The 12,071-nt window shown below is 39.5% G+C and overlaps 1 protein-coding gene across 1 annotated transcript in view; it reads right to left on the bottom strand.

Annotated features, from left to right (window-relative positions):
• Positions 1-3,608: 3,608 nt before the first annotated feature.
• LOC114366026 (polypyrimidine tract-binding protein 3-like) overlaps positions 3,609-12,071 on the bottom strand; it is a gene marked incomplete at its 3' end in the record, with an annotated part of 55,252 nt that continues 46,789 nt past the window's right edge. Inside the window, exon 3 of the mRNA XM_028322788.1 lies at positions 3,609-3,755. Within this exon, the coding sequence (XP_028178589.1) occupies positions 3,609-3,755 (147 nt within the window). The remainder of the gene's footprint in view (positions 3,756-12,071) is intronic.

Below are 12,071 nucleotides of genomic sequence, written 5' to 3'. Positions count from 1 at the left end.
TAATAAACTAACCTCACACCAAGTATGAAGATTCCAGGAATTTTCACAAACAAAGGTAGCATAGAAACCTATTTGGTACGAATGGAAAACTGAAAACGTACTTATGAGGTACGAGTAGCATGATGTTTTCCAGCTTACACCCAATTAGGCTATTTATGCACTGCGCTTGACCCATTTATCTTGTATGACGTGTAAAATGAAAGATGAATATACCCTGGCAAAAACTTTAAACTTATTTTAAGGTTTCTAAAGTAGAAAACAAATTCAATAGTGAGTTTATTTTCGTAGAACGAGCAAAAAGTCTAGACGCTGTTGACCAATTTGAAAAATCTCCAGGGCAAATACAATCGTTTTGTTCTTCACAATAAATTGTTTGAATAGTGTTCGATCTGCCTCGCCTTTATTCTGCTCTTGACTAGTATAGTAAAATAAAACGGAAGACAAGTAGGCAGGCTGCAGCGTGCGGCGCGATTGCCGCCGTCCTATTTGCGGACGACCAACCAATTTTACTCTTTATTTTATTAATGTAGTGCTTGATTTTGCTTGAACGGTGCTCTGTTTGTAACTCATTGTAAGCGGGAGACAGGTAGGAAATAAGCCGCAATGACGGGAGTTATGGATGTGTGATACATGGCTACCTACCATGCGCTTTTGCAATTCTGCATTGTAAGGCCTAAGAAGTTTCCTATTGTTTACAGTAACTTGTATTTGAAGACAATCTACAGCATTTTACATAATGAGTTCGTGCTCAGTCTAAATAAAATTTGGTGAAAGGTCGCGGGTATTACCTGGTTGCGGGTAAAGCAGAACTGGTCGCTGTGGAAATCCTTAGAGGAAACCTTTGTCCAACAGTGGACCTGATTTCGCTGACACGAACGACTCAATCTATGCTCTTAATCAAAAAGATGACACTAAGGAAATTGACCCCAATATTGGCTGTCTTTACGATACCCAGTTCGGTCACAACTCACAAGATTGCATCATTTTGAGAGTGTGACGAGATGACTCCATTCGTCAGATGTCACGAGCTATTAGTGATCGGCGCGAGTTTTAGCCCAAAGATAATTCCGGCAAAACAGTTTTCGCAGGGATGGATAACTAGGCAGTTAACCAGGTCCAACTATAGGTAAAATAAAACACCAGGCAAGTAGGTAGGCTCGCACGACTGGCCTATTTGCGGACGACCGCGCCACCCACTTGTTGTGCTTCCGGACGCAGGCGCCGTCCATTGTGACTGCTGTTACATGGCCGAGCTAATTTACTAAATGAGGGTAAATGTTTTTTCGAGGCCTAGCTGTGATTTAACTAGCCGCTACGTTGGGAGTGGGTAAAACGGCGGTATAGTCGCACGCGGCCGAGAAAAGTATTGAAGCTCTACTGAGTAGTGATGTTTCGACATAAGAAGTGCAAAAGCAGCCCATTTAGCAGCAGAAAACGTCACGTTACCTTTGATTTGCATCGTATCTGTCTCTGTCCAAAGTGAAACATATCTGTATCTGTCCGTCTAAACATATCAAAGTCCTGTAGGATAACTAAGAATTGTGATCCTCACATGACCCATTAATAAAAATGGTAGCTCTATGCAGGTTGTGCTAAGTACACACACGCTCATTCGTAATCTTTATCCGGGTATTTATAAGAACTATTTAACTGTGAGCATCATCTAAACCTCAACAAAAATAAAGTGGTTTTCCAGCAGCCATAACATCCCTTAGCATCGCAAGAAACGGCAAATTTATTTTTTAATACAAGAAAACTTAATAACCGCTCATAACGATCGCGACCATAAAGTCTTCCTGTAAAATAATATCCCGCTGGATTACAAGACTCCCATGTATGTTTAAGTAAAGGCTAGCTGCACTCCCAGGCTTATTGCTGTTTGCTTAACGGAACAGACTGGTTAAGGAAAATATTGCTCCACCTAGATGACTCTGGTTCCACTTTGTTAAGCATACAGATAATTTTCACTCAAATCTCTTTCCACTTCCTCTGTGTTTGTACTGTTAGGCACATATTATTAATAAACCGATTTGTGTACATTTTTGTTGCTTTTGTAAAAAACTTGGGTGCTCGATGTTCATTACCATGTTCGTAATATTGATAGAGGTGCCGCGTAGATAATAAGTATTTTTAACGTAGAGCTAATAAATAAATCTAAAGTAATATTGAAGTGGAGGCTGCGTACCGGAAAACGCAGCGTGGGACGTCCACCCACAAGGTGGACCGACGACATTATAAAGGTAGCAGGAAAGCGCTGGACGTAGGCCGCTACCAACCGGGTAACATGGAAAGCATTGGGGGAGGCCTATGTTTAGCAGTGGACGTCCTATGGCTGAGATGATGATGATGATGAAAGTAATATTATAATTTGTTTTGAATAGGCTCTGAAAAAATATTTCACCATTAGAATCGTATATTCATGATGAACATAAGCGGTACGAAGTTCGCTGGTGCAGTCATGAATAAAACACACATTTTATTCTAACCAGAAATGGTTGTTACCCTGCCTGATGAAGACAGAGCTCCATAATATCCGGTCAGATACGGTACAATACCGCGCACAATTCCATTCGGCCTTCGAGTGACAACAGCTATGCTTGTTCTTGTCTCTATGTGTTGTGGAGATAGACTTCGACACAATATTCCTCATGTCTCATTAGTTCAGTGGTTCTTAACCTTAAGTCATAAGGGACCATTTTACCAAATTTCTGTGTTGTCAGAGACCACGGAAGGTTAGACAAACTTCGTGGGTGTATAGGTAAGGTCATTTTGAGAAGAAGAATGATTTTTTTTCAAATCCTATGAAAGCGGAGGTCGATTTCTCGCCCACTGCGCCGTTTGCGTTGTGTTGACTCGACTCATCACGTCACATCACTTGTTTCTTACGATGTCTTCGCGGACCACTTGGAATGCCTCCAGGGACCACCAGTGGTCCGCGGACCACCGGTTAAGGACCACTGCATTAGATAAAGGGTATAAGTATCATTAACGCAAAAACTGATACTATTACTAAGTTTGTTTTAGGTAAGTTTTTTGTTTTTATGTTATACTAGCGGCCGCCCGCGACTTCGTACGCGTTTTTCCCGCTAATTCCCGTTCCCGTGGGAATTTCGGGAATTCCTTTCTTAGTGCACCTCTACGGTACCTAAGCTACGTCCCTTCCAAATTTCAAGTGCCTACGTTTAGCCGTTTAGGCTGTGCGTTGATCTGTCAGTCAGTCAGTCAGTTTCTCCTTTTATATATTTAGATGGCTGATGAATTCTTTGTATACTAAGTATCCACCCAAACCCGGTCACTATATTGTGGACTCAACAGTTGTATGGACGTTGGAAAATCTGAATATTATTATGTCCATGTCATGGCGGAGCAGAAGACTATCGCAATAAGTTATCTTTTCTTAATCCATAGTTAAAATATTTCCAGAGGCACTCCTCTAAGATCCTACGGTGTCACAAATGGCCTTGCTAGGCCGGCACACTGGCCCTAGATTATGTATTTAATAATAGCGCAATCAAAATACAAAGGCTACATGCACCTAATAAAAGTTTTTCGATCCTTCTCCTTAGTATTAAGATAACAATAATAAAAATAAGTTTTAAACGCTTTACCTGATTTTTGCCTTTGAGCACGAGCACATTGGTGACTCTTCCGAAGGGTAGGCCGAGCTGTATGATCTCCGCCTCTGTCGTTTCGTTGGGTATGTTCCGTATGTGGATGACGCGGGACGGCTTGCCCACATTCTGTTCCAGTTTCACCTGCAGACGACGGAAAAAATGTTAGAATGATATAACTTTTAGAACTTTTGTAAACAATGTTAAAATTCATCATTGATATTATTTTTTGCTTTAGTTCGTCTCCATGTTTTAATAAGCATTTTTTTGCTTATTCTACTTGTAATTTCCTACAAATTAATTTACTAATTACATCGTGAGACAATTTCCCACTAAAACAAAAACACATCGTATTTTTGACCTAAATTTCCTTTTGGCTTTATCCACGGTCGTCCCGTGGTTGCATTTCGCCAACACGTATTTAACTAATTCCCGGCATAGCGTGCACCATCAATTAACGGCAACGGGCGAGTCTAAGCGGTTCGCAAATGACCGTTCTAATATACATAAATAAACCTAGCATTGTCTGCCGCCTGGATAATTGAAAAGTCGATGTAGTATAATTGTCGGGGCTTATCGGCCCAACCCCGATGTGGGTGCTATTGTTCCCCAGAGAGCCTTTTGATTACGGCGGGCCGGAGCGAGCCCCGAATATATTGTAGCTTTGTATGACACTCCACTTTCCATTCAGGTGAAAAGAGCAACCTGTCTGGTGACATTTTTACGTCACCAAATCATGTTGACATAATAAAAATAATGAAAAACGGTGAAACGGGAAAATCGAAACACTCACAAAATTCAAACATAAAACGTGCGATTGGTTCCATTTATAAAGTTAGAAGATACGATGTCAGCTGAAAAGTCCGACAACGTTCAAGTTGAGCAAGATTTGGGGAGTTGTGGACCATCTATCCCCCTTTTTTACGTTCTTTGGCGGGCGGCGAAGCGTGGAGGTGTAACAAATGAGTCTAATGCCTATTAGTTCGACCTTGTTAAGTTCAGACAAAGTGGGCCGCTCCGGCAAAAGTATGGGACAACTTGGACTACTTTGTAAACTGTTCTCATACAGACATCTTAATCTTTAACAACTCTTAATGAGTTTGATTTCAGTTGTTTCTCTTAAATATCTATTCGCCTTTGAATGTAGGTTGTTTCTCTGATACTTTTCGAATGTCTTGTTTGTCTTGTAGCAAAATCTTGTTCGCCTAAAGGACGAACAATTCATTAATAATTAATGAGCATCTACGAAATAAAAAAACATTAAAGCATTGGTATTTTAAACAATCTAAACCCTGTAACAATCGGTATCAAAGGAACCAAATCTCCGTAAGTAAATAAATAAAAATATTTTTTTTCCACGCCGGCGAAAAGGTAGGAATAAATCGTGGAACACGCTCGTTCACCTTGAGGGTACATTTCGGTATTTTTTCTTCTAGCGAAGGAAAACAACTGGTACGTAAAACGTAAAGAAGGACATTACTTTCGCTGGGTCAGAAAATCTGCGAGGAGCGATTTCCACATCAGACATTTTAAATCATCCGCTCCGTCTCACATTTCATCCATAAATATTAAATCTTGGCTTGGTTGCTGGGATAGAAAAAATGGAGATATCGTGTGACGTTTTCCTGCGAGGCTTTCCGGGAATCGGTCAATTTTCCCGGTGATCGCGTCGCCTGTGTTTATTGAAACACTATTTCTCAGTTGGCCGCCCCCGCGCTGTCATTAACTATATCATCCACCGACACGCTTAATGACCCTACGTGACTTGTCGCGTGGAGGCCACAGGCGTTTTGTCATTTTATCCATTATCGCATTTACTTTTCTATTGGTTTTAGGGCTCTATGTATCTCTTAGGACGTTTTTATTGCCATATCCGGAGCAATTTGGCAAGTTTTAATAGCTGTGATAAACGGAATCAAAATTCACCTAGATATCAAGAAATTGGGCTTACCGTTTGCTACCTGTACCAAGTATTATACCTATACCCTACAGTTGAGGCTCTCGACAAACATCTTGACAAAACACAGAGCCCTCGTGGCGAGTAATCCGCTTGCGGTGCCCAGGTCAAGCGAGACATAGGCCTCGCCTTGGATGGCTTAGGCGCCGTTCAGTACTAAGTTGCTGTAAGCTGGAAACTGTTGCGTACTTATAGTTGTGCGGGGACTTAGGACGTAGCATTTAGTAAACGGGACGGTAGAAGAAAAAGTGGTGCGTGTGTTGTTTACTTTTTTCAAAATTGATAGAATCATGTTTTGGAATTTATAGTATAAATAGTGTTTATAACATACAAGCTGAAAGTGTACTGAGAAATAGATATTAAGTTTGTCTATATGTATTTATTTTATTTACAAGAGATAGCATTAATATAGAGCTGAAACGCTTTTGATACTAATCATTAGATGAAAATAATTACACAATAATTGCTCCCTCGCGTTCGCTCCAGAAAATCCCCAGCGTCCCAAACGTCGCGAGAAATGACAATACACGGCTAGTTGTCATTCCTATTTCTTTTCGTTTGGTCATTCCGCACATTGTCAGGGAAGAGGTAGGCAGGATAAGCGAAGTGGACATTGACAGAGCGAATGTGTTGTGTATAGGGACGCAGTCACGTAATCGGTTTGTTGAGGGAGGTCAAGGACCTGTTCGCGAAATAGAATTCTTGGAACTATAGCGTTGGAATTACGTTAATATATCACTTTCTACAGAGTAACGTCGTATGAGCACATCAATCAAAACCTTAAATCGATCGCTTCGGATACTTTAATCGGGTATCAGCTGCTTGATACGCAAATTGTTTTTTTTTTTGCTGTCTTTTGTAATGAGCCGGTTGCCATGCGTTAATCAAATAAACGTCGATGTTACAAGAAAAGTGCTGCAATATCTTAATAGGAAATTTTTGTGTTTCGATGATATAAAACAGAGACGGAAAACTCGCTTTCACATTATTTACAAACCTATCGGCGAGCTCTAACCATGATGTGAACATCTATTATCAGTTTCCGTACACCACAGACTAAACCAAACGTGGTTTTCAAAACAAATAATGCGCTCGCTACTCTGTGTTTGACCACGGAGTATTTCCCTCTGATTAGCGTTTTTCAATAAAATTATCACTTCACGGGATTTATTGCAACAATATCTATTTTAACGGTAAATAATATTTACCCTCCCGACGTTTCGGCTCGGTTGCACGAGTCATGGTCGCGGGCAGACTGAAGAGATGCGGCGTCGTCTGCTCCGGCGCGATGAGTTTTCTTCACCCACCCGCATTTGCACAATATTTTCGTCAGTGGTACAGTCAGTCCGACAAACTACACTAACAGTGTCCGGGTTTCTCTGAGACGGCCTAGGACGCGATTTGTACTTCGTTATCACCGGATTCCACGCTGATGATAGGTTAAATCCATCTTCTCGATTGAAATTCTTATGCTTTTTAATTTCAATGGCTTCACGTATCAACCTAACATGGTAATGCCTGTCAGTTGAGAGGATTTTCGGGTCATGAAGTTCCATCCAGTGATTAACGTCCGAAGTTAACAAATGTTCAGCTATCGCAGATTTGCACGTCTGTTGGTTCTTTACAGCCGCTATGTGTTCTTTGACTCTTTCAGCTATAGACCGCTTAGTTTGTCCTATATAAGAACTACCGGAGCAGACGACGCCGCATCTCTTCAGTCTGCCCGCGACCATGACTCGTGCAACCGAGCCGAAACGTCGGGAGGGTAAATATTATTTACCGTTAAAATAGATATTGTTGCAATAAATCCCGTGAAGTGATAATTTTATAGTAAAAAAAAAAAATGCAACATAATAGTTTAAAATATTATATAGCGTTTTTCACTCGATCGAAATCGGAAAAGTCCGTCCTTTCCCACCTTGTTCAATAAGCTTGAGTCAATGTTTGCAGATTCCAAAGGCAACGATATTAATTGATCTGTGCATTTAGTTTTCCGAGTTGATTGAAATCCTTGAACTAATAATTGCGATTTAGTGGAGCGGCGGTAACTGGATGAAAGTTTGCGAAGACGACTAGGTACCAGGGAAAGTCAAGAGGATGGAGGTTCGTAGTCTTTGTCAACAGCCGATCAGACTAAACTTATTTGTTGTAAAATAGGTCTTATTGCAACTACATAAGGTGCCACAGTGTTTAGCCTGATGTGCTTTCATCTGTACCTATAATGGTATTCTAAGGAAAATAATAAGACATGTAATTAATCACATTTCGTGTTACCATGTCAATTACATTTCTACTCAGCCCAATTTGATTGGCCTGGCAAATAATGACACGCTTTGTGTGTACAATAAACAATAAATACCTAGGTCAAATTTTGGACCATTTTTTCAGGCACGTAAATAAGGATGTCTATTTTGATGTTTGGTATGTTCGCCGTTAATTTTAATTGTGCTTTTTGTTATGACTAAGTTACAATGTAGTAGCTTATCATCTTCTTTACAAAAAATATATCGTTTCAGCCGAAAGACGTCCACTGCTGGACAAAGGCCCCCCCAAGGGTTTCCACAAAGACCGGTCCTGCGCCGCTCGTATCCAGGCGCCTCCCGCGACCTTCACCAGATCGTCGGTCCACCTAGTGGGAGGCCTGCCCACGCTACGTCTTCCGGCTCGTGGTCGCCACTCAAGAACAAAAAATATACAAGTAAAAATTTATTAATAAGATACATACGACCATTGCTCGTCGCAGTTCCTCACGGGACATGGCAACTTTAAACATAAACTTCACGAATTCAAACTAGTTCCGTCTCCTTTTTGCGAGTGTTCCACTGATGATGTCTGTCATGAGCAGTCTGCCCATCATATCTTGTGGGAGTGTGATCTTTGGAAACATGAACGTGATATAATGCTTAATTCAATACAACATACATCTGTTTCCGCAATTTATTACACCGATCTTGTCGCGACAAGGAAAAATTTCCGTGCTTTTAAGCGATTTTGTGAAAAATATTATTGGCAGGTAGTTGCTAATTACTCATAAGATAGGCCCCCTTAATTTAATTTATTGTCCGTGGTGCATAATCTTTTTCTTAAAGGTTTTTAAAAACCTTTGTTTGTCACCTGTCATCCGCTTTGCAATGGAGGGAAGTCGAACCTTAATTTCGAACTCCTCCTATGTTCTTCTGATTAATTTCGTTGCGGGTCCAATGACAGTTTAACTTTCCCCCGGGACAAACTTGACCTTCATTGGTTGGGTTTTTGTGGCGGTCAAGCTGTAGATCCTGGCTACACAGGAGTTGCAGTGGTGGGAACGAGAGGTGGGAATAGTCCCGTTTAATAAGATACATAAAATCAAAGCATCGTTAGAAATACACTTGATTGTTGATACTAAACTCAGAGTTGCATCGGCCGTTAAAATTTCAAAAGCATTACACCAGGAGTCGCTGAAACTCTATCGTACAACTTTTAATTGGCAATTCCGTTGAATATTGTTAATAAATTGCCGACCATCACTGATACAGGCTGCTATTTGAAACTTGCTCAAGTATTTGCAGGTTGTACTGTATTCTAAGACTTGTTGTTTGTTCAATAGATTGCAGCTTGTTATTGTTGAGATATCTATATTTCAATTTAACAATAAATAGGTACAATAGAAACAAAAATACTCTAGTCCAGGCTAATAACTATACTAGATATTTTATTATTATAGTATCAAACTTTCTGGCCTACTTTTTATAAAGCTTGACCTCGGAAATACCTCTATAGCTGTTAGAAATTCTATTGTGCGCTAACAATGGCTATTACAATGCAGTAACTAAACTCAATTAAGTTACAGTCAAACCCGATTGACGCCATGTATAATAAGACAGGAGCTAATTGTCCCACTAATGTACAGTCGACAGCACATCAGACTTTATATTTCTGTCGCAAAATAGTCTGTATTACAACGAGATCGACTCCACCGTGTCAAGCTTGTTGTACAACCGGCGTGGTCCAGAGCCCGCACTTCGGTGCTAATTCATTCATGCATAAGAATGGGCCGGGGCGACTTTGTGACGGGAAACTTTTAATAGTGGCCCCACTTGGGCCGAATCACTTTGCAACTTCAACTAAAAATACACTCATTGATACAGATTACTCTAAAGTCTAAACGAAATATTGAAGTTCCTTAGTAACTTTTACCTTTTACTTTTTGTTTTATAAGTAAAAATACTTTAAAAAATGCTATATTGTTTCTGCTACTAAATTCTTTGAGATCTAATTTAGCAAACGGCTAAATAACGGTTAAGCCGTCGCAGTAAAAGTCTATCTCACACTCAGTAAAACAATGTTCTAAATCACTTGTTTCATAAGTTTTTGTTTGTATAGGTCGTTCCGTGTGCTCGTGGTGGAAAATCGTAAAATAAGATAGCCAAATGGTTTTAGTGCCCCTAAAACTAGCAGTAAAATAGTAAGTGCCCGGGCAATGAATATCTTTATAGCATCATTTGATTGATTACCGAATTTTCTGGGAACAAAATCGATAGATTCGATACAAGCTTAATTGAAAGGGAAAAAACAAGATATGCCAATGTACTTTTAAAAGCTGTCTTTTTAAAAGATATTTAACGTGAAATATTAAGTGATATCCTTCCTGTTGTGAACGAAAAATTGAGAAATTTCGTCCTCTGTGCTGAAGGATTTAAAATGGAAGTACAAGAATAGCAAATGTTATTCATGAATTTCTTTCAAGTGAGACAACAAAGTTTTACAACATACGTGCACATGTTTAATGCAACTTCATAAAATCGCTGTAAGCCTCGAACCGCCCTTAGGGAGTTCGAAACAACCAAGATTTACTTTTGTTCTCCTGAAAAAAGTCTTTAATGAGATTACATCGGTGAATAAGTAAAAAAAGACGATTCTTTTCCGAGTACAAACAGTCAACCTGTACGCAGTCGTAACTCGAGATGAGCTCGTAAATGGTTAAGTAGTGGTGAAAGTAGCCCCTGCGGCAGCATCCTCAGATTTGATTGATCTTCACTGTGGAGGCCTCTCTACGTTTTTACAGGCCGACGTCAGAGGAAAATGAGGGAAAAAAACGGGAACATAATTAATTACTTTATTTGGACATTAATGACCCGGTCAAAGAGGACGAGGGTTGATTAGTGTGTTTTCTGCAGACGTGCTTTGTCTGATATGTTATTGGTTGAGTGAAAACGGTCCGTTATTGGAAATTTCAGCGCTTGTTATCTTGTAAGTTGAGCATCTTTTCAAGAAAAAGAAGGAGTGTCTATTAATTTTAATTGCTAAGTAAAAATCCGAGGCACCCGTCTGTTTACATTGGCGGTAAATACTCAAAACAATATTTGCCGCGAGATAAGTTCCTCCCATAAAACATTTTGTAAAAAGCAGTTGCTCAGTGTTTTCCTTCAATATTTTCCCAGCACGAGGTGTTCGCTACAACACAAAGAGAGGACATAAAAAAATACTTTTAAAAACGAGTCGCCATTCCGCCGATGGGTTCCAAATGAATATTCAGAGCGACAAAGAAGAAAGGGGTGTCGCAAAAAAGGCAGAGCCTAAATTTTCGCAGTGGAAAAAAGGCCGCAATCGCAAAACCATAAAATAGCAAATAAATAAGCGTCGCAGGGACACGTCCCTATTTAATTATGAATTAAGGCCAGGCTGTAACGAGATCACAATGTAATTAAGATTACTGCGGTGTTTTTTCTGGCCGCCCTAACAAGTGAGAGTAAATGGTCGGCAAAACACAGAAACTAACGCAGTTACCTTGTTTTACTGGAATAGGACGGGCTTTTTGTGCATTTGTTGTCGAATACGCTTTGGAATTAATTACGAATGTTGCTTACATACAATTTAGTTCGAGGAACATTGTCTCATCTTATGTTACAACATTATGTTGTTTTATTTAGTTAAGCCTGCACTAGCTGCACTGCACTAACTTCTTCTATGGGTTTTATAGCGTAGGAAATTTAAAGGTGTGCTTTTGTATAATTATTTTCATTTTAGGACTCTTTTTCAGATAGGTAAATGCTCAATCTTTTGGACATTATTTGCAAATAAAAAAATTAATATAATTTTGTTTGCTCATGAGGAATACAGTATTCGGCAAGCAAACACTTTCCAGTAACTTTTCACCTTAGCACGAAAATATAAATTCTGTCTTAAAAATTCAGTAGGTATGTAGGTTATCCGAATAAAAAAAAATTAAAATAAAAAAAATAAAAAGAAAAAAATATTTCTTCATTACAAATGTTTAAGGTCGTAAGTTCAATATCTAAAAAGATGTAAAAAGTACTTACATAACAACAAACACTCAATATGGCCGAGTAATGAAATTTGTTCGACCCAGAAAATATTTACTTAGTTATTTCAATTTCATACTTATTTTTGTTAAGGTCCTTTTCATTCGTTTTCTTAATAGCTGTGACATAATGACCGGTGACAGCGGGGAAATAAACTGGCTGCACGAAAGAATATGAAAATGGTTCCTTTTCGACGGGATG

Source organism: Ostrinia furnacalis, unplaced genomic scaffold (assembly GCF_004193835.3).
Source record: "Ostrinia furnacalis isolate ACB-3 unplaced genomic scaffold, ASM419383v2 OfSCF0508, whole genome shotgun sequence".
Lineage (NCBI taxonomy): Eukaryota > Metazoa > Arthropoda > Insecta > Lepidoptera > Crambidae > Ostrinia > Ostrinia furnacalis.
Note: the sequence above shows the minus strand (reverse complement) of the source record. Positions and strands in the feature narration are given on the sequence as shown.